Consider the following 27,062-nt stretch of genomic DNA (forward strand, 5'->3'; position numbering starts at 1 on the left):
TTGGGGTGTCCTAGGGAGCACCTCCTGAGCCACCTTATTTTGTACACCCCTCTCTCCCCAGAGCTGAGGATTCCAGCGCAGGCCAACGTATTTTATGCAAAGAACCCTCACACAGAATCCAACTTTGTGCTGAGGAAAAGGAGCCTCTCCCAAAAGAATGATGAGTGGATCCAGCCTCAACCTCCCTCTCATCCTACAAAGAAGGCTGCAGCCCTCCTGAGGATGCTTGCAAAAACCATTCTGCTGCTGTGTGCCTGGGCGGGGCTGAGGCAGCCCAGGAATATTTACATTGATTACTATTTGCTTCAAAGTTTGAATCTATAGTTTGCCATTGTCCTTGACCTTGTTTAGTAACACAGTTGTTAATCTATCCTGTATTTGTTGTTTCCATTAATATATTATTATTTTAAAATATATATGTTTGTGTTACCTGATCTACAGTGATGATTTGAGTATACTAAATGTAGCAGTGATTCCTAAAGGACACATCCAAACCAACATGAAGGAATGTTTCCTTGTATCAGCAAGAAGTTTGTTTTTTAGGAGTTTGGCAGATGGCATTATCTGAGTCAGTTTTCCAATGGGGGCAATGAAGTATCGGCTATCATGGTACAAACAGAAACAAAGACACACAAACACACACTAGAGAACACACACACACAAACACTAGAGCACACACACACACACACTAGAGCACACACACACACACACACACACACACACACACACACTAGAGCACACACACACACAATGAGAGATAGATAAACTGTTGGAGTTGGTCTCTTCTGAAATACTTTGGAGACATGGTTCTGATTTCTCCCATTTTGGAGTATTTTCAATTGCATAAGGTGTCCTGCAAATGAATCCCATGTCTGAAGAAGACATGCATGTGTACTTCCCATGCCACTTTCCACATAACCAGAAGGTCATGTCATGTAATATTTTTCATGGAGCTGTGTTTTGACTGTGAACCATCCCTTGAGGTCAGCTGTGGAATTTTCCACTGGTAGCATCACAATGGGGATCCACTCTTTGGATTTGGGGATATTTCTGATTTTTTTTGATTCAGATTGGAAAGATATATATATATATATGATTTTTGATCAAAATTGTGCATTTGATGATAATGAATGCCATGCATCTAGGAATCTGTAGACTCTAGACAATGAATGAATGTCTACTGTTGCCTGGACTATTCTGCAAAATCCTGTAGCATTTGATCTTGTGTGAGGGCTTTATAGGGCTTGCAAAAAGTCCAGGTCAGATGGTCCTGCATGAAGTTTAGCTCCTAGTGGTCTCCTCCACAGCATAAATGCCAAGGAGAAACCCACTTCTACACAGAAGATGGGAAGCTACCTTATGAAGGTGATCGTAGGTGTTGGACCCTCTTGCTAGGACTCTTTTTCTTTTGGGCCAGAACTGTGCTCTGGATGTGCTTGCTGAGAAGAGCTTGGAATTTCCTGACTGAAGCAGTTCATGCAAGCTGCTTCCACTTGCAGGAACAAAGTGTGTTCTTGTTGAGCACTTTGGGCTGTCCCTGGTTGAACTAGAGTGTCAGAAGCACTTGTAATGATTGACATTCATGGTTTCACATTGAAGCCTCTGTGCCATCTGTCAACCACTGATGGCTGCAAGTGGGGCCCTGCCTTTCAATGAGTTTTCTGAAAAAGTAGGAGTTTTGAAGAACTGATCTTCTCAGCATTCCCCTTGCCTCCCCAAGTTGGGTGATGTCAATTATACAGACTTCCTTGGGAGCACATATTTTATATTGGGCTGGAATTGGACTCTGGATGTGATTGCTGAAAATAGCTGGGGAATGGGAGAAAGAAAGCTGTTTGCTGCAAGAAATTTCAATTTGCTTTGTTGATTAACTTTGTTGTAAGTGAGCACATGCTATTTGTTTTCTGTGTGACCTAGAAGATATCAAAAGTGCTTCTTACAGGTGACAGGCATGCTTTCACATTGAATCCTCTGTGCCATTGATCAAAAACAGTTCACTCATGTGGGTACCTGCACTTCAAGTGAATGTTGTAAACAAGTGTGACAAATAGATGTCAGTGAGACTTTGGAGAACTGATCTTCTCAGCTGGTCCTCTTTTTCCCTGCAAGTTGATGATGCTAGATTCAAGAGAACTCTTTCTGGCACCCTTCGTGTTTCATGCCTGAACTGTGCTCTGAAAGTTCTTGAGGAGAACAGCTTAGAAGTGCAGAAGTGAAGCTGTTTGTGGAAGCAGCTTCAAGTGGCACAAGCTAACTTGTTCTCAGTAAGCACATGGGGATTTTTTCCCTGGTTGAAGCAGTGTGAATGAGAACAGCTTCTCAGAGCTGGTAGGCATATTTGCATTTGGCAAACTTTGCCATCTGTCACCCAGAGTTCCTTGCATGAAACCTGCATTTCCAGTGTTTTCAGAAAAGTCTGATGAGTGAGTTTCCATGGAATTTTGTGGAATTGTTCTTTTCAGCAGTCCTCATTGCCTTCTCAAAATTGGTGACCCTGGTGCAAGGACTCTCTTGTCAGCCCACATTGTATTTTGGGCCTGACCTCGGCTCTGAATGTACTTGCTGTACTTCCCATCTTTCCTCTCTCTGGTCCACTCCTCAGATCCCATCCTCCTTTCAATAGGGCCTCATCCAGGAAGCCTGCCCATGTGCCTCCCACTTGAATTAAACTTCTCCAGTGCACTTGTTTTCAAAGCAGGGACTCCAAGGACAGAGGGCTCTCCATTCTGCACACTGAAATTTCGCAGCAGGGAGGACTCCTCCATGCTTGGATGGCAGGGCTGTGATCACCTGGAAGGTGGAAATAGGAGGCTTCCAGGGGTCTGGTGGTGTTCATAGCCAGGGTACTGGTGACTGCAGTGCTTTTAATCTATGGGCCTCAAGGAGCCTTATGCTGCAGGTTTGTGTACTTCTGCATGTGTATGCACACAGTTCTTCATGTGGGAGAAAAAGCAATGTCTCCAAAGTTTGCTTTATATTATACTCAACTGGTAATTTACAAACCCCAGTGTCCATCTTAGCCCAGAGCCATTCCATCATCCCAGGGCCAGTGGGTGGTCCAGCGGTCAGTACTATGTACAGCTCCCAGGTGGCTCCAGTGTGCAGCTGAATTTGAGAGCCAATGTACCGTAGGATTTTCCCTTGAGGTTAGAATTCATTGACTTCCTCTTATGTCATTTCACTGGTTCAGGATATTCCTCGTCTCATGAACTATTCTGTAAAATCTTCAAGTTAGCCATCTCTGGTCATTTCTTCCCTCTGATGGCACCTGGTTCAACAGCTTGTTGTTGGGTGGGGTTGGTCATGGGAAGTCCTGGGTCACAGAGAGGGACAGGAAGACCATAATGTGGAATGGTGGTGTAGAGAGTAAGGATGGGGCCAGAGCCCACACTGTGGTTAGGGTAGGGAAGGGATCTGAAGAGACTACCTTGAAAGCGAGTTCTGGCTGCGTTAACCAGAATCAGGGCCTGGAATTGGAAGCCATGACAGGGCTTCTGACTAGAAAGGACACATCCTTCTGGGTTGAGTTGGAGGTCCATCCAGGCAGAGGAAAAGAAAGAGGATGCAGGAGAGGTGGAGGGTCTAGATTACAGAGGAGCTCCATCATCATATCATAGAGTGTGAATTTGTTTCTTCCAGTTGTTGGTAAATGCTAATTCATTCACGTGTTACATTCACATCCACCTCGTCCATTGGAAAGGAAGCTCAACCACCACAGGCAGTGATATCTTGGTGAATGTGTGCATTCTAAAATGAGGTGAAGTTGGCGCCAATAGAATGTGTGGGCACTCAGGCATTGGCAAGCTTGCTTTGGAGAGTGAATCCTCTAAATGTTATTGGGCTGCTTTTGAAAGCTCGTGTGGTTTGGCCAGACGTAGAATGCTTCCACACAATTTAGCATGGTGTATATTTTAGAGAGCATGATCACTGAGGGGCAGGTTGCTGGTGTGAAGCCGTGAGCATTAACATCTATCAAGTTTCTCACCTGGAGTTGGCTACCTATAACTGGTGACAGTGTTTTGCTACTGCTGAGCAATACTGAACAAGTCTCTGGGCCAGTAATTTATTGCTGAACTACATCACCAACAAAAAGACACTGAGTGTAGGTGAGGACCAGAAGAGCCCAGGAACCACCTGACAGCAGCCCTGAAGTCCTGAGCTCTGGTACATCATATGCCAACTCAACTGGGTATCAACCTTGTCTTCCTGGGCTCATTAGAACTGTGTGCTTCAACTTTCAGAAGCAAATGCAGAATGATAGAATCTTCTCTGAGGACACTTTTCTAAGTCTTGTTTGCAGCAGATCTTCTAAGTCTTATTTGCAGCATGTCTTCACTGGAATGAGTAGTCATTTGACATTCTGTTGTACTTAAAATTTCATGAGATTCTACCCTACTTGGTAGGTTCTGTGAAAGTGACTCGGCCTGAATGCATTTTACGTGCCAAAATATGGCTTGTCTTTTCTCCTAAACCTATCAGGGCAGTCAGAGCAGCCAAGGAGTACTATAAATTCAGGCATAAAATGGTCAGATAGACTGGGATCACTGTACATCTTTCTAGAATCTTCTTTCATGCTCTGGCTTCCCTGAGGTAAAGTGTGGAGACTCTGTGATCCAGATTTGTTAGCAAGTAGTTTTCTTGGGAGGTTATGCTAGAAAACTCCAGGTGGGAACAGGAAGTGATTAGGAACTGCCAGTTGTTGTCACTAAGTGACTAAGCACAGTCCTGCTAAGGAGTGCTGGGTGTCCATGTAGATCATGCTGCTAATAGAAGCCCTCTTACAGGGTGAGAGAGCTGGGAGTTCTCCACCCCCTCCTGCCAGCCATGACGGGAAGCTGCTGCTGGCCTTCACTGTAGGCAAATGGGCTATGGTGCTGGGGGCTGGAGGTCAGCTGGGGTGTGAAGAAATGGCATAGTGCTGGACAATGTCATCCAGCTTTGAATCCCCAGACTGGGATCTTTAGCAGGGCAAGGACAGAGACTGTACTCAATGCAGTGTCTACTTCTCAGCATAGTGCCAGGCACACAGCAGACCTTCATCAATACCCGTAGAATGCGCTGGCTCGCCCCAGCCCTGCTCCAGGCCTCTCTCAGCTGGGCTCTCTGCTGGTCCTGTCTTTTCTAGTGTATTCAGCTCTTGCTTCTTTGTATTTCGCTTTCCTGAATTGTGTTCTCTTTCTCCACACTCCTGTGGTCACTCTTTCTCCACACTCCTGTGGTCACTCTTTCTTCACACTCCTGTGGTCCCAAATGGCTGTCTGATGGGGCTGTGGCAGAGAGATCTCATTACTACCAGAGATGGAGTTTTTAAACCAAATAAGACACGTGCTCTGCTACTAAGGATGGTCTTCAGCATAACGTGAGGTAGAAGGTTTGAAATTAGGATTGTCCTCCCAATCTTAAGGCATGTAATCCCTGTGTGCAGACCAGGAAGTGCCCTGGGAAGAAAGGCAGGTATGGGTTTGGAATCAGAGACCAGCATGAGAAGAACACTTTCACTGCTTACTGGACAATGATTTTGGGGATGTTCTGTAACCTCTTGGGGCCTCAGTGTTTCCATATCTGAAATGGGGATAGTTGTATGACTGACTTCAGGAGGTGGGTAGAGAGAATCCTAGAAGTAGAAGAAGAAAACCCACAGCATCTGTGAAGCACCCTGCCCCCATCTTTAGTCTTTCCATGATTTTCTAAGCATGTGTTGATTGGCTGTTGGTTATAGCATGCCTGTAGATCTACCTGAGGTCCGGTCTAATCCACACGGACGGAGAAGCTCACTTTTGCCCAGTTGCCACATTTGCAAGGACACCTTCTAATAGAATTGGATCTAGGAAGCTGGGGTCCCTTTGCAGAACATACAGGATCCACAGCAAAATTCAAGCCCTGAGACAGAGGGCTTCTGCTGTTGTCCTCATGTCCTTGTGGGCACTGCAATGCCTTTCTCCACCGATGTTCATTGAAAGCCTGGTCCAGGCCAGGCCAGGGCTCCCTGCTGAGGATGTGGCAGAGAATGAAGCACATGCCAGGCTGGCTTGTAGGGGACTCAAAAATCGGGGGGAAGACAGGCCAGTGATGGTGAAGACAAGACCAGTTAGTTGACTTGTCTGAAGGTCTTGGAGCCAAGCACTCTTCTAAGCACCTTATCATAAAAGCTTCCTCATCCCTCAATAGTTGCAGGAGGAACAGTGCTTTGGTTGTCTGCTGACACGAGTAGGAGACTGCGGCGAGGTCCCTCGATCACTCCCGGGTGGTCCTGGAGTCAAGATCGGCCCTGCCCCAGGTAACCGCTCCCGGCCCACGATCTGTGTCCTGAAGAAAAAGCTGCTACACACGAGATGCCTTTTCGAATGCTCGGTTTATTCACGCCAGGTTCATCACATCACAGGAGGCACAGGAACAGAGGCTGGCGGGACTCAGTTCGCTCGATGTTGACCCACCGACATAGTGGGTCTGAACTGGCCAAAGAGCTCAGCCTTCCTGGCCTTTAAATACTATAGTTGTTTACAACACTTCAAACCAAAAACTTGTTTATTTTATAACTTCTATTTCTTATCCTATCTTAAGAGATTGTGTCTATATTGCATCACATCTTGCTTACATCTTGCTTATCTAAATTCTCACCTTTGTTTGTACTAAAATACATCAAAATATGTTTACCATATATCCTTATCTATTTCACACACTTTTCTAGCTTAGGCACCTTTCTTCATCCAAACATGTTTACTTCAAACTCTCCTGTCATTTGTTTATTTCAAATTCTCCTGTCATCCCCATTTTCCATAGGTGACAACTGAGGCACTGAAAGATCAGGTCACTTGGCCAAGGTCATGGAGACAGCACAGGGGGAAGTGTTGGCTGCAAACCCTCCCAGGTGGCTCCAGCTTTGAGCTCTTTATCACCCACAGCCTGTAATCTCTTGGTCATGCTGTGGCCACTGTGACTTCTCTGTCACCAAATAGTGATTCACTGCAGGGCCTTTCCCGAGTCCTCTTCCACCTCAGAGTGCCTGTGTCTCACAGAGAGTTAACCAGTTTCCTGGGCCCCACTGGAGTTCCTGGTTTTGCCAGTCTGGGGTGGGGTCTGAGAATGTGTGTTTGTAACAAGGTCTCAGGTGACCCTGAAGCTGATGGGTCTCAACAGAGGTGACTTTCCCCCTCCCCTTGGGTCATTTGACAATGCCTGGAGACCTTTTGCGTTATCACAAGTCAGGGGTGCTGGTGCACAACTCAGGTAGAGGCCATGGGTGCTGCTGAATGTCTACACTGCACGGGGAAGACCTCTACAGACTAAGAAGGATCTGGCCTGATGGGCCAAGGGCGCCAAGGTGAGGAACCCAGTGTGGAGTACAAGCACATGAACTTGGGTGTGTGCAGTTATAGCCTCGGGGCTTCTTTCAAAGTGTCTTCTGTCAGTGAAAAACTCCAGCACCTCTTAGTGGCAGTGTTTCTCACAGGCTCTGAGCAGGGATGCTGGTGCTGCTGACCAAGCGACTCCACTTTGAGTAGCCAAAGTGAAGTGGAGTTCTTAGGACACCATGAAGTTCTCAGAAACACAAAGTGGACATCTTCTGTGTTCTATCAGAAGAAAAGAAACTCTGAGTTGGAATAATCCCCTTTCAACTCACCTAGTTGCAAGTTTGCCCCTAAAGCAGCACTGAGACAGCGGGGCCAGGTGGGGGACAGAGCTCCACTCCTCTCCTAGCCGCAGGCAGAGGCCTGCTGAAAATGAGGAGGGAGCAGAGGTGGGTGAGAACTGCCTTGCTTCAGTCCCTAAGCATCCAGTCAAGTCTATTGTCACCTGAAGTGGTGTCTTCTTTTCCAGGGCCCACGCTAGCATTGGGGTTTGCATCTGCCTGACTTTCAGTTCTGTGAATGGAAGGTGGGAACTGGCTGCTTGAGACACGGTTGCTCTCTTGGGAGAGGGTGTGGGAGAAATGACAGGAACCCCAGCCCTCCAGAGCCCGCACCCCTGCCCCTGTGATAAATGGCAGCATTAACAAGGTTTGGTTGAGAGGGTCCCCCAGATTTGTGACTTCCCATGTCCGCCAGCAGATGTCACTATGGCTGGCAGAACAGAAGGCCTTTCAAGAGTGAGCTGGGGTGCCGGGGAGCAGAGGGGGAAAAATGGCATCAAATAGAAGGCAGAAGCCCAAACTACCTTTGGCCTAGCGGGATATAGTCCATACTATCATTTTAGGAATGGGGGACATTCTCCAATAAACCCACTATCTGGTCATGTCATTGAGGTCCTGCTTTTGAGATTTAGGCAGAAATTCTCCAATGAAACACAAAGTTCCCGGCTTCTCTCAACTGATAAAGTCTCTAGGTTTTGGCTCCTGGCCTATATGTATCATGAAACATTTTCTTGAAGGAAACAAACACTTTGCACTGAATAAACATATATTTGATATACCTCACCCAGAGAAATCATATTGATGGTGGGACTGCAAATTGGTGCAGCCAATTTGGAAAGCAGTATGGGGATATCTTGGAAAGCTGGGAATGGAACCACCATTTGACTCAGCTATTCCCCTTCTCGGTATATTCCCTAAAGACCTAAAAAGAGCATACTACAGGGACACTGCTACATCAATGTTTATAGCAGCACAATTCACAATAGCAACACTGTGGAACCAACCTAGATGCCCTTCAGTAGACGAATGGATAAAAAAAATGTGGCATTTATACCCAATGGAGTATTACTCTGCATTAAAAAATGACAAAATCATAGAATTTGCAGGGAAATGGATGGCATTAGAACAGATTATGCTAAGTGAAGCTAGCCAATCCCTAAAAAACAAATGCCAAATGTTTTCTTTGAAAGTAACTAAGAACAGAGTTGGGAGGAAGAGCATGAGAGGAAGATTAACATTAAACAGGGGTGAGAGGTGGGAGGGGAAAGGAAAGAGAAGGGAAATTGCATGGAAATGGAAGGAGACCCTCATGGTTATACAAAATTACATACAAGAGGAAGTGAGAGGGAAAGGGGAAAAAAACAAGAGGGAGAAATGAATGATAGTAGATGGAGTAGAGAGAGAAGATAGGAGGGGAGGGGATGGGGGATAGTAGAGGATAGGAAAGGCAGCAGAATACAACAGTCACTAGTATAGCAATTTGTAAAACAGTGGATGTGTAACCAATGAGATGCTGCAATCTGTATACGGGGTAAAAATGGGAGTTCATAACCCACTTGAATCAAAGTGTGAAATATGATATGTCAAGAACTATGTCATATTTTGAACAACCAACAATAAAAATTAAAGAGAAAAAATATTGATTCATTTTACAAATTCAGCAGCGTATTCTGAAATTCCTTTGTATACATATAATTTTACCCATTTTTCACAATTATTTGATAGGTGTCATGGATGTTTTAATTGTTAGAATTTGTGTGTGTGTGTGTGTGTGTGTGTGGTTTGGAAACTTGGCATAAATTTGGCATTCTTCATGGGCCATGTGAGTATACACAACTGCTAACACATGCTTAGCAGTAATTATAAGTCACATTTCCTTCCTTTAATCTTTCCCTGACAATGTGCCTTTCATGTGTAAAGACAAGTGTTTTCAAAATTGACTCTCTGGACAGATCTTTGGGCTCAGGTGTCAGTGTTCCAAACTGTGCCAGAAAACACCAAATCTGATTTCATAGGCTGGGATGTCCTTAGCTCTGGCCTCCAAATTTATTCCCCTTCCTGGCTGTACAACCCATGAGACTTGCCAGAAAGGAAGAGCCATGGAAGACTTTAAGGAGGACAGCCACAGGATCCTCTTTGCTCCTAGCCTCTTGAGAAAATAATAAAAACAATAACATCAAGCAAACACATGGTCTAGAACCTTCTTCTGTAAATAATTAGTATTTACCATATTGATATGTGTGCTGTGGTCCAAATTTTATTTCATTGAGAGAGAGAGATAGTGTGTGCGTTTGTGTATGTGTGTGTGTGTGTGTGTGTGTGTGTGTGTTTGTGTGTGTGTTTGATTCTGAAGAATCAAAGCCAGAGAACAGAGAAAATTCTATTAGATGCATCTGGACAGCATTTGGCCTCCTTTCCTAGCAGGGAAGGATCTGAAGTCAATGGCAGAGCTTGTTTGTGGTGTAGCCAAGTGTCTCTGCAGCATTTTCGATGCTAGAGGCAGCTGCAGGTGAATGTGAGGAAGTATTCTGCTGGGGATGTGGCTCAAGCGGTATCGCGCTCGCCTGGCATGTGCTGTGTTTGATCCTCAGCACCACATAAAATAAAATAAAGATGTTGTGTCCACCGAAAACTGAAAAATAAATATTAAAAAATTCTCTCTCCTCTCTCTCTCTCTCTTAAAAAAAAAGTGAGGAAGTGGTCTTGCTTTATGAAAACACCACCCTGATTCAGTGAGCCAGAGGCAGCCTGCAGTCCCTGTTTTCCTGTAAAGGCAGATTGCTGTGGATGGCCTCTGGCCTCATCATGCAGCCCTGCTCAGAGTAGAGGATTGAGGGTCCAGGCAGATCCCTAGTTCCTTTTAACCTTTATTACCATTGGGCCACCCCAGGGTCCTTGGACTCTACCTGGTCTTCTCGCCTGTGTTCAGAGGTTGTGAGATTTGGAATCCCCCTCTGTGGCAGGATCCCAGGCCCCCAAGCCTCTTGAGGGTAGGCACAGCCTTCCCTAATTGTGTTAGAGGGGGAGACTTCTCCCACCCATCCTCATCCATGCTCATCACACATTTTGTAGCTTGACACCTGAGGACCTTTATTCATTGACTTAGTGGTTAGTGGTGATGGTTGCTAAGACTAAGTGACTCTTTCAAGGTCACATCACTTGTATGGTAGGGCTAGAGCATGGATCTTCCTAATTGATTTCATGGGACTCTCTTATGGAAACTGTGACTGCCTCCTAAACACACACTCTACATTTGGAGTGTCAAAATTCTTGGCACTGCCTCCTTGGCAAGTGTATCTTGTCTTCTACATGGGAATTTCACAAATATTTTTATTTGGTTTGTGGAAGTAATGTGGGGGAGATTTCATTTATACCTAGCATAAAGAAGAAATACCAGCTGTATTTTTTACACATAGATATTTAAAATTAACCTTACTCTGGATGTGCTTATATGAGTTGCTCCTTTGAATTTGTTAAAGAATTGTTGGCTGTGGAGCAAGGTAATGAGAAATGGATTTGATTCATTCTCAAGTGTCCTGAAGTGATGAATGTATTCAGGATATGAAGGTTTTTCTAGTCAGTTCATTTGGCTCAGTCAGTGATGTCAGAAGAATGTGTCTGGTAGACTCTTTGGAGTAGATGTCAAAGTGGCCTGGTCGTACCCTGTCCAGGACTGAATGCTGAGCTTGAGTGGGAGCTTCTTGTCATTTCAAGCATTTCCATGAGTCTGTCCTCTGTTCTCTTGTAGAAAAGTGGTTTCTAAAAGGAAAGGAGAACAAACATTGAAGGTTTGGTGATTTGTTATTTATACCAATGTGATTTCAATGAATTTTTTATAATACAAAATTAAGTTCATACTGGTAAAATCTCATATGTTGAATAAAAAATTAAAATATTGGGGGTGGGGGATGAGGATTTGCACATCAAATATTATCGAACACCAAAACCTGTTTGTTTGTTTATTTGTTTGTCTTTTAATATAAATAATGAAGTGCCAGAAGTCCACACCTGGCATTCTGCCTCAGCCACCTCTGTTTCCTGCCTCCAGGTGGCCCGTTTGATCTGGGTGTTTGAAACACACTTTCCTGGGCTCACAGGCTCCCTGTGCATTCAATAGAGAGCAGCACCTAGGCATGTTGCCATCGCATTGAGTAGATATTGCCAGAGGCAATGGGGAGGTAGTGGTAGGTGAGGGAGGGAAGAGCTCTCAGGATGGGAAAATGACACAAGGCTCCTGGCCATGGTGTTTGTCTGGCATCCTGAGTGGGGCAGATCCGTGCTCTGTGTCCCTGTACCCTCCTCTGTAGTCTGTGTTGACAGCAGATCAGGGAAAAAGGTCAGAAGTGATCCAGTAACACAGGCACCAGCCCCCACAGTGTGTTCCTAGCCCTTTACCCACCTGGCCTGGCTTGGCACCTGTCTTGCCTCAGGGGTGAGACCATGTAGTCATCAGAGTGTGTCTGTGTCCCAGATCCGACCTGCATGGCCGACAAGCTCAGACTTTCAGGCGGGTCCTGGGCTGCTGCAACCAAATCCTGCCATCTGGGTGGCCTACAGCGGAGGAAGGGGCTTTTCTCTGGCTTCAGAGGTGCAACACAACAGGTGTTATGCTATCCTAACGCCACAATCCCTCACAGGTTTCAAGCGGAGTGCCCCCCCCAACTCTCCCAGCCCTTGATCACTCTCCTACTGCTGCCCACAATCTGTGGTTCCTCTGTGGGGCATCCAGTCTCTGCCTCAAAAATGACACAGTCTGTTTCCCCCAGTCTCCCTGGTCTCTGGGTCCAAGCGCCCCTCTTTCTACAAGAATATCACATATTGGATTTGGGCCCAGTTGATGCTGTGTTCCATCATGTGAGCTCTTTATAGCTTCATCACTGTGCAAAGACTCTCTTTCACACAAGGTCTCACCTAGTTTTGTGTGGACAAGAATTTTTGAAGGACACTATTCTACTAGTACACTTGCCTTTTTTCAAGTCTCCCCCCAGTGAGGCTTCCTGGCACCTCTTGTCCTAAGTTTTGTCCTGGAAGATTTTCTCCTTTTGTGTGTGCTCTTATAACTGAGTCTGTTTTGTGTAGTGGCAGTCAGTCCCAAATTTTCCAATGTATCTGCCTAGTCCACCCACAAAAGCAGGCTGCATCCCAGATCAAACCTGGCATACAGGCCACTGGCCCATTGCTCCTATCTCAGTGAGACGAGAGTGTGTCTATGCACAGACAGTTGGGTCCTTTGACCCTGACTGGATTGTGGCTCCATGGGGGTCGGGTGGTTTGGGAGATGGCAGATACAGGCAGACATTTATTTATACCAGGATTGGTCTGGCAGCACCATGCAAGAACCCAGGGAATTATAAAGAGGACATGCTCAGGTAAAAAGATAACCAGATGATGCCCTTGTATACATAGCTAAGGTGTCCCCTGAATGTCCTTGAGCACCTTCTTCTGGTTAGCTGTTCTAAAACTCATTCTCTGATGACATTTCTCCTCCCCTGATCCAGATGACCTGCCAGGGGGTGGGTACGAGCATCATCCACAGGGCCTTGACCACCATTTTCTAAACAACAAGAATCCAGAAGACTTGGGCTGCTCAATGTGGTTTCTGAGCATGAGAGTACATGGGACATTCAGTGGGGAGGAATGATCCACAGGGGCTCAGGGTAACCCACAGTCCAAAAAAGTGGGCCTTGGCCCAGAAAACAGCCAGAAATTGGGCCTTGTGCACAACAAAAACTGCAGTGACAGGTGAGTCATATCTGCAGGTTCTCAGTGAGGCCCCAGAGGCTACTGGATCTTCCTAAATGTGTTCTCCCTGGGCCTGGTCAGATGTGGCAAAGCTAATATCCATGAGGGTCAAAGAAGAGAGGCTGGTTGAATTGGCAGTTTGGTTTATGACTCACTCATAAGGATGTCTTCTAATGAGCATAAGGAAAAAGCAAGGCCCAAGTGGGATCAGCACTGACGTAGACTGATGCAGCACCATGGCCAGGATGTCAGAAAGGAAGAATGTCAGGATTGCAGCAACTGGGAACAGGACTCAGTGAAGAATAAGTCAAGGCCAGGGGACAGCGTGGTTGGGTAGTTTTTTGAAATAATTTCAAGTCCTCTGTTTCTGGGTGCCCATCTCATAAAAATATCAGAATAGCCAAGTTCTTATTGCTTCCAGCATCAAAAAGGGGCATCAGAAGCAGAGAAGCCACAATGCTGATCTGTCAACAGTGCCAGTGCTCTTTCCTTTCCTGTGAGCCAGCCACTCCTAGCCTCCACGATGTCAGCCTGTCCACAATGGAACTCACCAACGTTAGGGCATGTATGATCAGTTCTCCAATTTTCATACACCAAGTTGTTTGGGTTGGCTGTGTCTCACATAGAAGGAAGGCTGAGCTCAAGATAGATCAAGGAAATGGGCAATGTGGAAGTGGCTGTGAATCTCAGTGGCTTTGGAGGCTGTGCAGGAGGGTCAGAAGTTCAAAGAGCCTCAGAAACTTATGGAGACCCTCTACCCAAGTAAAAAGGCCTGGGAATGTGTCTCAGTGCTTAAGTGCCTCTGGTTTTAATCCGTGGTACAAAAATAAGTCATTCAATAAGGAATTATAAAACTGAGAGTCTATGAAGGTGATTTCAGAAGCAGCCAGTTTCAACCCAAGCATCAATTGAGAGCGGGCTCAAGACCAGTGGAGGTTTGTGTATAACAAAAGTCAAAAAGAAGAACTAGCTGGGTGCCTGGAACACCTAGGTGTGACAGCATGTTTGCATTATGGCAGGAGAATGTCAGTGATGCTGGCTGTCTCCTAGATTTTGAAAGCTTTGTTTTCATTATCAGATGTGGCATCTATTTTTGAATGCCTAGTCCAGATAAGGTGTTGACTAGCACAGGCAGAAGCATGACCAAAGGTATGTGTCTGTTAGGCAGTCTTTCATGACTGTGACAGTTACAAAGAAAGGGGAGTAAGTTCTCTTTTGTCTTGGTTTCTCTACTTGCCATTCATTGAGAATTGATTTCATCTTGGGGTCCTGAACAGAGGCTGCATCTGGGCAGATAGTGTGATAGATTTGAGAGAAAGAAGGAGAAGGTGGAGGAGGAGACAGAGGACAAACTGGAGGGGGAAGAGGATAAAGACATAAAGAGGAGGAAGAAAAGGAAGGAAAAGTAGAAGGAGGATGTGGAAGAGGAGGAGAAGGAGGAGGAGGAGCATGAAGATGAGAAGTGGTGAATGGGCAAGAAAGAAATCTTGAAATATTAATATAGGAACAAGAAAAAGACCCAGAAATAGGACAAGAACGTGCAGGATAAAAAGAACCAGAAGTAGAACAAGAACCAGAATAAAAATCTGAAACAGAGAGATCATAATGAGAAACGAGAAAGGAGAGCTCATCTAGAAAACAATATCATTCTTCAGGGCATAGTCTTGCTGAGGTCATCTTATCTTTTTGCTCAGTGTACCTCTAATTTTACACCACTTCCCATTAGTGTATTCACCTATGGCTGGATTAATCCATTGGTGATGTGCAGCCACCCACCATCCAACGCTTCCCTGAATGCCCACGTGTGAGCATGGCTGCCCTGGGCAGAAAGGCCTAAGCACAGGAGCCTTTGCGGGGGCCAATCCTGATGCAAAGCCTAGCAGTGTCTCTTTGGCAGATCCAACCTGCACTGAGATGTTCTGGGGCCCAAGGTGCTGTTTCCATTGCCAGGTGCTCTTTTGGTTTAGATCCTGTGCATCATCTTCCTCCAGGGAAGAATCACTGAGGGAGTCTTTGGTGGCACTGTAGCTGGATTGGAGGGCTCTCAAGTCTGTGGCGCAGGCCTGCCCTGGCAAAGACTCTCAGGGGTTGGGGGTGTCTTGTGGAATAATTCTTGAGTGTCACCTACCAATCATCTCCACCTCTCTCTGCAGAAGTCAAGGTCCCTGACCACGCAGTCATGTATCTGTCCATGAATCCGGGAATGAAGTATCATTTTATCCTGAGAAAACGCCCCACCATGAAGACAGCCTGGTTCAAGGGGAAGGAGGAAAACACCTACTTTATTCAAACTGAATTTCTGCTGATTGTCCCCTGGTGCTTACACCTAGGTGGGGAACAGACACTAGTCCAATACAATGGACTACTCATGCCCTCTTGAATTGGAGCTTTTGGGTGTTCAGGAAGGATAGATGGAATAAAGAAGAAAGTGGTCAATGTTAAGGGGTTGATCTGAGATGAGGAGAGCAACAGCATGTCTGCTGCCATGTCTGAGGGGGTCTGTGTCAGGTGGCAGTGTGCAGGCCAAAAGTGCAGGGACAGGTATTTTGGGAGATGAGAATAGGACAGGATCTAGGTTGCAGTTTCCACTCTATGGGATCGAGGATATTGTTACACATGGGGGAGGACAGCAACAGGAGATTTTTCATGTTTCTTGAACAAGGAGCTGAGAGGATGTCTCTGCAGAATCGATATGGATGTGGAGCAAGCACACCAAATGTCCAGGTAACTGCAGGACAGGAACCCTTTCCAATGACCACCCTTGCTGGATGAGGTGCCCTACTACACCCCAGCAGCTCTGAGCCTCTGGGGCCAGGAGCTCTCGTGGCTGTCTTTCAGCACTCCTGTGTGTGGTCTTCTTCCTGAGTCTGTTTTTGGCCCTGGCAATCAGGACCAAGCCTCTAGGTTTTGTGTCTGGGCCACACCAGATGAAGCCTGCTTCCTCAAGCAGACGTGGGATCTTGGGGGGCACTGTCCCATTCCTCCCATCTTGATGGGATAAGATTGTGTTTGTATACAGGTTGTGTGCTCCTTTTACCAGGAGTGGAATATGGCTCCACAAAGGGTAATGGTAGGTCCAGGCAGATCACTGTACAGGGATTGGGCTAGTGGTCCATAGGAAGAGCCCACAGGACTACCAGGAGGTCTTCCTTGGGTAGTAGTGTCTTAAGATGGTGCCCTGATATTTAGAACTGAGTGTACCTGTCCTCTTGAGTGTACCTGTCCACAGTCCTTGAATAGCCACTTCAAGGCCCATTTCCTGAAGACCTGTCTCCCATGCTGCTCCAGGTGACCTGTCAATACAGGGCTCATCATCATCCACAGGGCCTTCAAGCTACACTTCCTAAATGAAGAGAAGCTGGAAGACTGAGCTTGGCCAGATCATCTCCAACTGTCAGAGTAAGTGGGGGATTCATATGGTGGGGAGCAAGGTTAGGAAGTGGACTCAGTCAACTCATAGCACCAAAGAGTGCTCTTTGACCCAGAAGAACATTCAAACAGGGTGTGTTGGGGCTCATGCATAAAGAAAACTACGTTAATGCTGGTGTGATGTTTCCAGGTGTGACTCTAGTGTGACGCCAGGTATCCTCTCCTGGTCCTGAGCAGGCCTCCAGTGCTGACATCAGTGAGGAGCAAAGAGGAAGGCTTCCTTCCAGGGCCACTGTGGCCCAGGTCTCTCTGATAGGAAGATGGGGATGCATGGGCTAAGGATGGAACTTACAGTTTTGTGCACTGAAGCAGGGCTATTGAAAGCCTTATGTAGGACCAGGAAACCACTGCCTGGGCAGAGCATGGCCAGGATTCTAGCAAGCAGAAATGGGACTAAATTGGAAGGAAATTACAGGCTGGGAGACAGCCTGAATAGTCTGACTTTGGATTCTCTAGTTGTCTCTACCTGAGTTCACCAGAAGTGATCACAATAACCAGGTTATTATTCCTAACTAAAGTCAGATGAGGGCTTTCTCAGCACATCTGACACAAAGCTGATCTGTTCATAATGCTAGTGTTTTTTTATTTTCTATTTTTGTGAGCCAAATACCCACAGCAGCTGTGATCCCACAGCAATCTGTCCACACTGAAAACCACCATCTCTACACATTCTAGATTAAATTCTCTCATACCTTAACCTACTAAGTCTGTTCGGTTAGTAGTGTCTTATGGAAGAGAAATTCTGCGGCCTTCGTAGGGTAAGAAACTCATAGCAGAGACACATCTACCCAGAAGGGATAGAGAACAGGCTCTAGGCTAGAAGAGGGCTTCAGGAAACAGGTGTTCATAGGTAGGTGTAGCTGGCTGTCTGAACCCCATGGGGGTCATGGCATCCCTGGACCAAAGCACCGTGTTGGAGGGAAGCAGTCCCTCTGCTGGTCTTTGGAGCAATGTTCCTCAGTAGAACAGCATTTGAGATGTGGCCTCCATTCTAGGAAGCCTGGTCCACGTGGAAGTGGGAACCAACAATGGCAGAAGCATGGCTCAAATGTGGCATCTGTAACTGGTCAGCCTGTCCTCACTGCGGCTATATTTGAGGAAAATGAATTAGAGTGGAATCCTATGTTTTTCCTTCAGATTTCATAGCTTTCCATTTGGTTCTGCTCTGAGGCTGTCCATAAAGTCTTAGTGTGTGGCAGTGGGGCTCTACTCAGCTCTTGCCAAACGGGCATAGAATGGGAGACAGAGGATGAGCCTTGGGGTGAGGGAGAGAGAGAGAGATAGGAGGAGGAGAAATTCTACTTGGAGAATGAGGATTCAGTGGAGCCAACAGGGACAAGGTACTGTTGCCTGGGACACCACCCTGTTCAGGAATATGAACCATGCCCAGCCTTTCTTCCAGATCCTACCACCTCCCAGTAGTGTATTTATCTTGAATGAGAATTTCATGTTGACATCAGAGCACTCACCATCCAATGCTTCCCTCCAAACCCACCTATGAAGATGGCTCATGTGGGGACTGAATCTTCGGCACAGGAGCCTTTTGTGGGAGATTTCAGATGTAAATCCAGTGGTGTGCTTTGGCAGATGCAAAAGGACCTGGGATGTTCTGGAGTCCAAAGCCTTTGGTAGGAACCGACATTAGGTCTGTGGAAGTGCTCTGCCTAGTTCTTCCTCAGGGAGGACTGTGGAGGCTGTCTTCTTGGTATTGGTGCTGAATTGGAGAGCTTTCAGGTGTGTGGCTCTGGCCTTTCCAGGCTGAGGCTCTCAGATGTTGGGGTGTCCTATGAGACATCTCTTGAGTGCCACCTTCTTTTCATATACCCCTCTCTTCCCAGAGCTAGAGATTCCTCACCTTGCCAATGTTTTCTATGTAATGAACCCCCACATTCAATACAGCTTTGTACTGAGGAAGAGGACCACCCCAAATGAGAAGGATAAGTAGATCCAGCCCAAACCTCCCCTTTGTGAGCATAGGAGGCTCAAGCTCTCCACAGGATTCTTCTAAGAACACTGCCCAGGCGCTGTGTGGCTGGGCAGCACTGAAGCATCTTTTACATTTATTAATATTTGCTTCAAAATTTTGAAGTTCTAATCTGTAGTTTGACATTAGATATTTTTTATTTATTCCTTTTAGTAAACACATTCATTACTATATCATGTGTTTGTTGTTTAAACCAAGTACTTTTTAAAATATATATATATTTTTTTCTTGTCTGATACTTTGATGATTTGAGTATATTAATTATAGCAGTGATTCTTAAAGCACACATCCAAAGCAACAGGGAGAAATGTTTCATTCGATCACAAAGAAATTTTGTTTTTAGGAATATGGCAGATGGCATTATCTGAGTCAATTTTTCAATGGGAGAAATGAAATATCAAATGCCATGACACAGAAAAATACAAGGACACACACACACACACACACACACACACACAATGGCTCACACACTCATTGAGAGATAGATAGTTTGAGTTGGTCTATGCTGAAATATTTTGGAGAAATTGTTCACATTTCTCCAATTTTGGAATATTTTCAATTGCATAACTTGTCTTGCAGATGAAACCCAAGTCTAAAAAGGACATGCCTGTGTGCTGCTGATGCGATTTTACACATAATCTGAAGGTCATGTCATGCAACATATTTTGTGCACCTGTGTTTTGACTGTGAACCATTCCCTGAGGTTGTGTGTGGAATTTTCTACTTGTATCATAACAATGGGGATCCATTGTTTTGATTTTGGAACATTTCTGATTTTAGTTTTTCAAATTCCAATGTTATATAATATATATATATATTTATATTTAATATATATTTAATTTTTCTTTACATTGTATTTAGCAATAACATGAAATCATAAATTTATTGTGTTAAACTTTCCCCTTCTTACACACAGTAAATTAAAATACTATTAACCTATTCATGCTTATACCACTTAAAGTTACCTTTAATATGACTCTTAAGACTGCAAAATTTTGGAAATGATAGAGTAAGGACTAGTAAACCTTTTTCTGTAAAGTATCAAATAGTCAATATCTTAGGCTTTGTAGACCAAAAAGCATAAATCAAGGATATTGTGTGGGTGTTTATATGCCACGAGTAAAAACACATTTCAACATTTTCTCCTTATCTCTTCACAATAAAATAGCCAGGGTCACAGGTCTTATAAAAAACAGCTGGTAGGTTGAATAGGGCTCAGGGGCCATAGTCTCTGATTTAAATCACAAAACCAATGTGTTTTTGAGCCTTCTCTGAAATTTCTTAAAACAGCCAGTGAACATGATAAGAACACTCACAGGAGGGCTAGGAGGAGAGGAGAGTTGTTTGGTGGCCCGCACCCCACCTGGCCCCAGTCGGCGTTCACTGGATCCATCACCAGCATCCTTACCACCTTTTCTTTCCAGGGTCTGGCAGTCCTGAGCACTCTGCATGACACACAGTAGGCTTGAAAAAATGGGAGACAGTGTTTTTTCCTCACGTGCTCAAAAAAGGACATGCCAGCTTTTCAAGCACTTGGATTCCACTGTAGGATCACTCTTTAACAGGCTGAGTTTTCATTCTCTGGAAACTCTGATTCCAAAAGTTGTCCAAGGAATAAGCTGAGCATTAGTGATTTTTTTTTAAAGTTCTTGAGGAAAATCTGATGATTCCAACCAAAAACCTGTGGCTCAGAGAGAGCATAATCTCATAATTACAGAATCAACTCCAAACCCCAGATTGGATGTTTTCATGCCCTGATTTATGGTCACAGGTGGTTCTTGCCCTCTTTGTGAGTCTTGGATTCCATATGTCAGCCAGTTGTCAACCAGTGTTCATTGAGGAGCTATTAAATGGCACACTAAGTGCTAGCAATGCATGAGGAGGCAGAGGTCCTCCAACACTACAGCCTCCCTTCCTTACCTCCCTCCCTTTACCACCCCTTAGTTTTCCTCAGCCCTGTTCACCACCTGGTATCTAAAATGTGTTCTAGTTTCCCCATGAGAGCCAGAGCCTGGTAGCAGCTGGCCCACTGGTATTCCCAAGGCCTGGAACAGTGCAGGGCACCCAGGCAGTGTGCTCAGCCAAGACCTGTGCTAACAGGGGCCGGAAGTAGGGAGCAATCTAGCTGTGGGGGCCAACTTGCCAGCCCACCCAGGGCAGGGCCTGAGTCCCAGCCTCCTCTGTCTTGGAAGCAGCAATCAAGAATGCAGCCTGGTTTTCCTCCCAGATATTTGGTCTGAAACCGTGGATTTCAGCCTCGGTTCATTCATTTATAAAACTTAGAAAACACTGTAAGGATTAAACAGGATGAAGTCCCATGTGCAGCAGAAGCTCCCAAAGTAGTAGGTCTATGTGTTGGTTTCTCTTATTACCTGGAATTTTATAAACAGACCACAGTTGTAGAAGTTCTCTGAACATGTCCAAAGAGAAACTGAGTAGCCAGCAGTGTGCCTGTGACATCCTAATGACGAGGTCTGACAACTTGCATCTGCTTTCTGAAATATATTTATTGAGCTTCTGTCACATACTGGACACTGTGCTAGGGTCTTGGGACTTGGGGTAATAAGCCAGACTCAGCTTTTGCCCTCATGAAACTTACATTCTGTGTGGAACTGGTGACAGATGAGAATCACCAGAGCCAAGAATCCTACAGCACAGCCCTGAACACATGAAGGCAGTGAGGTCTATGTGGCCTTCAGGTCTGTGTCAGAGTCAGAGGTGAACTTGACGTGGAATCTAAGGAGTCAGAGGATGGTTCCCTGAGCAAGTGCCACTGGAGCTCAGATTTGGACCATGTGAAGGCATTCATTAGAAGAGAAGGAGGCTGGAGCTGGACATGGAATGAGAACAGGATGAAGGCCAAGGCCAGCTCGGAAACTTGGAGATTTCACCTCAGAAGGTGGCAGAGCCAAGCAGTCAGGGGCTGAGTCTGGTCCTTCTCCAATTTTTGTGTGTCACAGGTCCCTTGGACATCTTGCTAAAATGCAGATTCTGGTTCCAGGTCTGGGTGGGCCTGAGAATTTGCATTTCTAATAAGTTCCCAGGTGCAAGTCTGCTGGTCCATGAACTGAGTTTGGGGGAGGAAGGTTTTTAGGCCATGTCTTTGTACTAAGAGACAAAAGGGATTTTCCGAAGACCCCTCTGGATGTTATGAACCTGTCTTACCATTATCATGAAGCAAAAATCCTCTGCCTGGAACTTGTGAATTCTTGGGAAATCTCTCTCTCTCTCTCTCTCTCTCTCTCTCTCTCTCTCTCTCTCTCTCTCTCACGCACACACACACGCACACACACACACACAGACACACATGAAGGAAGGAAGGAAAGACTGGGGGGGGGACGGGGGGGAAGAGAGAGAGAGAGAAAGAGTTGACATCCTTGCTTTTTCCTGGTTGCTGCTGTTGATTTTTTGCCAACATTCAACTCAGCCCCAATCATAGTTAACACTGCCTTGAACAGTGCCTTTTCCCAGTGGGAACTCCGTTGCCTGCGGGTTGCAACTTAGAAATTCTGGAAGGCAGTGGAGAGACAGCCCTGTGCACCCACACTTGCTTCTTTTTTTTAAAAAAAATCCTAGGCTTGCTAAAAAGAAAACACACACACACACACACACACACACACACACACAGGTTCAGGTAATCTTTGGAAAGCAAAGATAACCACACATGAGATTGAAATGAAATCTTACAAACACTAATGCATCTCAGAGTCAGTCCTTAGAGGATTAAAGAACTTGTTGACCTTGGCTGTTGATGTCTAAGCTGAGACCCAGGTCAGAAATCTCAGCACTGCAGTCCCCCCAGGGAGGCTGGTCATGGTGGGGTTGAGATATCCGGAAGGTGACTGGGAAAAGCCAGTGGGCGGGCACAGAGGAATGCAGGTCCAGGGGTCAGGGTGATGAAAGTGGATTTGATATGTTCTCTGGTGACATTTAGGAGGACAGGTGAGAAAGAGAGCTGCTGACACACAGCCTCCACGGCACGCCTGCCAGGTACACAAGGCCTTCTAAGACCACCTGGGAGAAAAAGATGGGCCCACAGAACACTGCCCTGTGAGCAGTCCCAGAGGCTCTTGTTGAGTGTCCCCAAGCACAGGTTGAACCCCCTGCTCACTACTCCATTTAAATAAGCACTTCCATAACTTTAAATCCAAGGTGGCTCCTGTTCAGCATGAGCACCTTTCCTGGCAGCTTGTGCAGCACAGTGAGTGAGCAGCTGCTCACCAGGAGCAGTTTGGACAGGGCATTGCACATGCTTCAGCCCAAGGCAGCAGCAGCCAGTACACAGGGCTTCCGAGACACACGGAGTTCAGCCACGAGCACATGCATGTTGCAGGGAGCGTCACTCCAAATGAGCACATCACTTCCTCATGGGCATGAGGAGCCTGGAAAAACCACCATCCAGAACAAACTGCCAGAAAACTGGCTTCTCATGCCTCAAGAGCACAGGTGTGCCGCTGAGTGTGTCGGTCCAAAAGAGCAAACTGCGTCTGACCGGTTAGTCTGTGAACAATCCCAGGTCCACCGAGAGCAAGCAGGCGACCCCCAACCTTCTCACCAGCTTCCCCCCACCCAGCTGACTCTGACACCCTCATTTCTCTCCTGCATCCTTCACTCCTGACACTTGAAAAATTTTTTTCAAATCCTGAGCATCTTTATCATTTTAGGGTTTTCATTTCCCATTTTGCCTAATAAATAAATGTATCAAAACCTGAAAGGAAATGAAAGTTGTAAAGAACTTTTGGCCCTAAGGGGGGGAAAAAAAGATGGTAAGCTGGACTTGGAATGTGGTTCTTTCGATCCTGTTGACTTATTTAGGGAATTATATTTTCCACTCCCCATAAGCTTCTTTATTAATCTTATGCACAAAAATATACCAAAGATCTCAAAAGAATGCATCTCCTTCTCAAGACATCACACACTGTTGTTCTAGGAGTCCTTAGGCTGGTTTTGACCCTCACCATCATAAACACCCCATTAGCATTTATTGAGCACTTATTATGCACCGGGTACACATACAGCATGCCCTAGATATAACCTGTATAAAACACATGGTGATCTCATAACAGAGTGGGGGGGGGATATTTGAGTTAAGACACTAGTGCTGAGAAGTTTAAACAGCTTTTCTAAAGGGAGACAAAAAGGAAATAACAATGTGATTTTGAACCCCAGTCTGACTGACTTCAAGGCCTGGATGCTAACCCTACAGAGCAGGCAGTACAAAGCCCAGTATGCATCCCCTTGTGCTGCAAATGCCAGCTTGATTTTGCTTTGGCCATCAACACGGCTGCCTCCTGAGGTCCTGGACATATTCTTGGCAGAGGTTGGTGGCTCAGAGGCCAGTCACTAATTATGGGGGTTGTGCAGAAACATGTGGGTTCATGGAACCTCCATATCATGTGCCAGGGTTCATGGAAGAAGGCCACTAAGCCACACGGACAATGCTGCTAGGTGGACATTGCAACCAGCATGTGCAGAGATTCTGAAGGAAAGAGTCAAGGAGAGAGCCCTGGTGCCAGCCCATCCCACGGCTCTCTTCCCAGCTGCTGAGCCAGGGCTGCACTGAGTCACCAGAAGATGCATGGTGTATGGGGTGCTACCACAGGGCTCACCCAGGCTTCTAAAGGTGCCGGGGTTGTGTACTAAGTGTGGCTTTGGAGTCAAACACACTTGGCCTCCAATGTGCACCTCATCCCTGTTTACTGTATTAGCACATTACTTAGGAGACCTCAGCCTTGTTTCTTTCTTATCTGGAATATCAGATCATTGTGTGTCCACTCCCTATTGAGAGGAAGACCAAAGGAGGTCAGGTGCACCAAGGCATTTGGGACAATGCCTGGCACAGAGTGGGTTTTCTGGAAATGTCAGCACGTCTCATGAGGACAGTTTCTGAGAGGGAAGGAGAGGGAAGGAAGGCACAGAAACACAGAGGCCCCATTAGTACCCTCAGTGAGGAGTAAAAAAGGCCAACTGAAAATGAAGAGAGCTTCACAGCACATTACTGCTGACCATTGTTGACACAGGAAATCAACACTTAGATCAGGAAACAAACATACACAATGAGCCCCAGTTCCTGGACAGCCGTGGATCATCTTCACTCACTCATTGATTCTTTCACCCTTCATTTTAGCCAGGCATCATCCAGCCTGCCATCTACCCATCCTTTCATCGAGCCAGCCTGCCACATAGTCATCCATCCACCACCCACCCACCCACCCATCCTTCCATCCTGCCCTCCATGCTGCCATGTATCCTTCCATCCATCCATCCACCTACACATCCTGCCATATATCCATTCGTCCATTCACCTTCCCTGGGAGGCTGGTCCTACAACAGCTTCTACACATACCCAGGTTCATTGCACCTTAGGAATGCAGGCAAATATTCCAGTAATATCCCCACCAGACTGCATTGCTCTTCTGCTGGAACCACTCTGTGGAATCCCACCACACTTAGAATGGAATCTAGAAGGCTGTCCTCGCTCTGCCCCTGTCTCATCCTTAACACTCTCTCCCATCTTCACCCATTCAGTTCCAGTGGTCTCAGACAAGCGAGTCCATTCTGGACTCAGGTCCTTGGTATCTACTGCTCTCTCTGCCCTAGATGCTTCTACCAGCTCGGTGGATTGCTAGACTCTCACTTTTTCAGTCCTGACAATCACCACTGGAGAAATTCCACTCTTGACTACTCTATTTAAAAGAAAATCTTCCCAGCTCTCTCTCTCTAAAACCCAATAATTCTGGTTTACTTTTGTGAAATGCAATTAGCACTTTTCAATAAATATATTTAGTCATTGTTGAACTTTTTTGTGCATTAGATTTTTTTAGACTCGCAAGAATATTAGCTGTGCCAGGGAAGGGATATTGTTTCTTCTCCCCTCCCCAATACTATATCCTTAGCATTGAGAATGATGCCTGGTTCCTAGTAGGTGCACCATCACTGTTTGCTGGATGAAGGAATGAATGCATGAATACATGTTTACATACATGAAAAAACATTAAAGAAATAAACTTTGTGCATTCATGACAGTAGTTGGTCTGAAAGGTCCATATCCCTCACCCCCTGCACAGGGGTAGACATCACAATGGATGCAAAAAAGGGTCCTTCCTGGTAAATTGCCATGGCCAGTCTAGATAAAGAATCAGAACAGATGAGCAACTTGGGCCTTGGAAAGAGGGAGTGCTGAGTTTCAAACCCAGCTTGATTAAAATGAGTTGTCTCTCATGTTATCCACACCCCTGTCAGCAAAACAGGGATCATATCTGCATGTGTGCATAGGAAGGTATAAGGACCAAGACCCAGTGAGGTCTCCCCACCAATGAGAGGTCCCCCCTGACTGCCCACACTTATGTTGTCCCAATTTCTGCTCTCATAATTTTGTTTATATGAAATGATTGTTATCATGATGTATTTTTCTATATGAAAATTACCTTTTTCTTTATACCATTACATGGATATTCTCCTGCCTCCTCAAAGGAAAGGCAAGTCTGCCAGGATCAGAGCCATACTGTCCACTCCCAGGCCCCAGCTATTAGAATAGGACCTGGCACAGAGTAGGAACTCAAGAAGTAATAGCTATTTAAATGAGTAAAGTCAATGTTAAAGCAGTTGGGACAGTGCTGGTATATCACGAGAACTGTTGTCTCAGCAGGTGTCATTATTTCTATTTTTTAGACTGTTGGGAGCACTATAATTCCTGTTCCTGAAGAAAGTTTTCCTGAGCTGCTGCAGGGCTCCAGACAGCCCAGCATAAGCCTGTCCCAGTCCAGAGGCTCCCAAATCTCTCAGCCATTGTATTGCTAATTTTAAAACCCCCAGTGCACCCATGCCTGATTTCCTTCAGTTCCCTAGACTCCTGGGTCTATGATAATTGCTGTGTAGCTCATTTCCCATCTGGTATGAAATTTCCAAGGTCTGGCTATTTAGAGTAAAAATGCACTTTCCCTCCTATCCACATGGGATCAACTGGGTTCTGAGTACTTTCTCAGACCCAGTCTCATACAACCCTTTCAACAAACCTGGGACATAAAAAAAACTACCACTGGCCCAGTTTTATAGATTAAAAGGTAGAGGTAGAGATTTGAGTTGGCTGACTGAGCTGACCCAGCCAATGAGGAGACAGAACCTAGAGATCTGACTTGGACCAGCCTGACTTGTGTTCCTCATGGCTCTCCTGTGAGGCTCATCTTCAGAGCTTGCTTGGGGCTACCTTCCAGCATGATGCAAAGTTGCAACGAGAACCTCAGTCACTTCCTCTTATTCAACTTTCCAACCACAATC

At 45.8% G+C, this 27,062-nt stretch overlaps 1 protein-coding gene across 14 annotated transcripts in view; it reads left to right on the top strand.

The window, feature by feature from the left end:
- Positions 1-9,005, top strand: part of LOC144373105 (uncharacterized) — a 60,823-nt gene extending 51,818 nt beyond the window's left edge. For all 14 annotated transcript variants that reach the window (XM_078036217.1, XM_078036218.1, XM_078036219.1 and 11 more), the window contains one exon: positions 62-9,005. In XM_078036217.1, coding sequence (XP_077892343.1) covers positions 62-324 — 263 coding nt within the window. In that variant the 3' untranslated portion in view covers positions 325-9,005. The remainder of the gene's footprint in view (positions 1-61) is intronic.
- Positions 9,006-27,062: the final 18,057 nt, after the last annotated feature.

The sequence above is a fragment of the Ictidomys tridecemlineatus genome, unplaced genomic scaffold, assembly GCF_052094955.1.
Source record: "Ictidomys tridecemlineatus isolate mIctTri1 unplaced genomic scaffold, mIctTri1.hap1 Scaffold_233, whole genome shotgun sequence".
NCBI classification, from domain to species: domain Eukaryota; kingdom Metazoa; phylum Chordata; class Mammalia; order Rodentia; family Sciuridae; genus Ictidomys; species Ictidomys tridecemlineatus.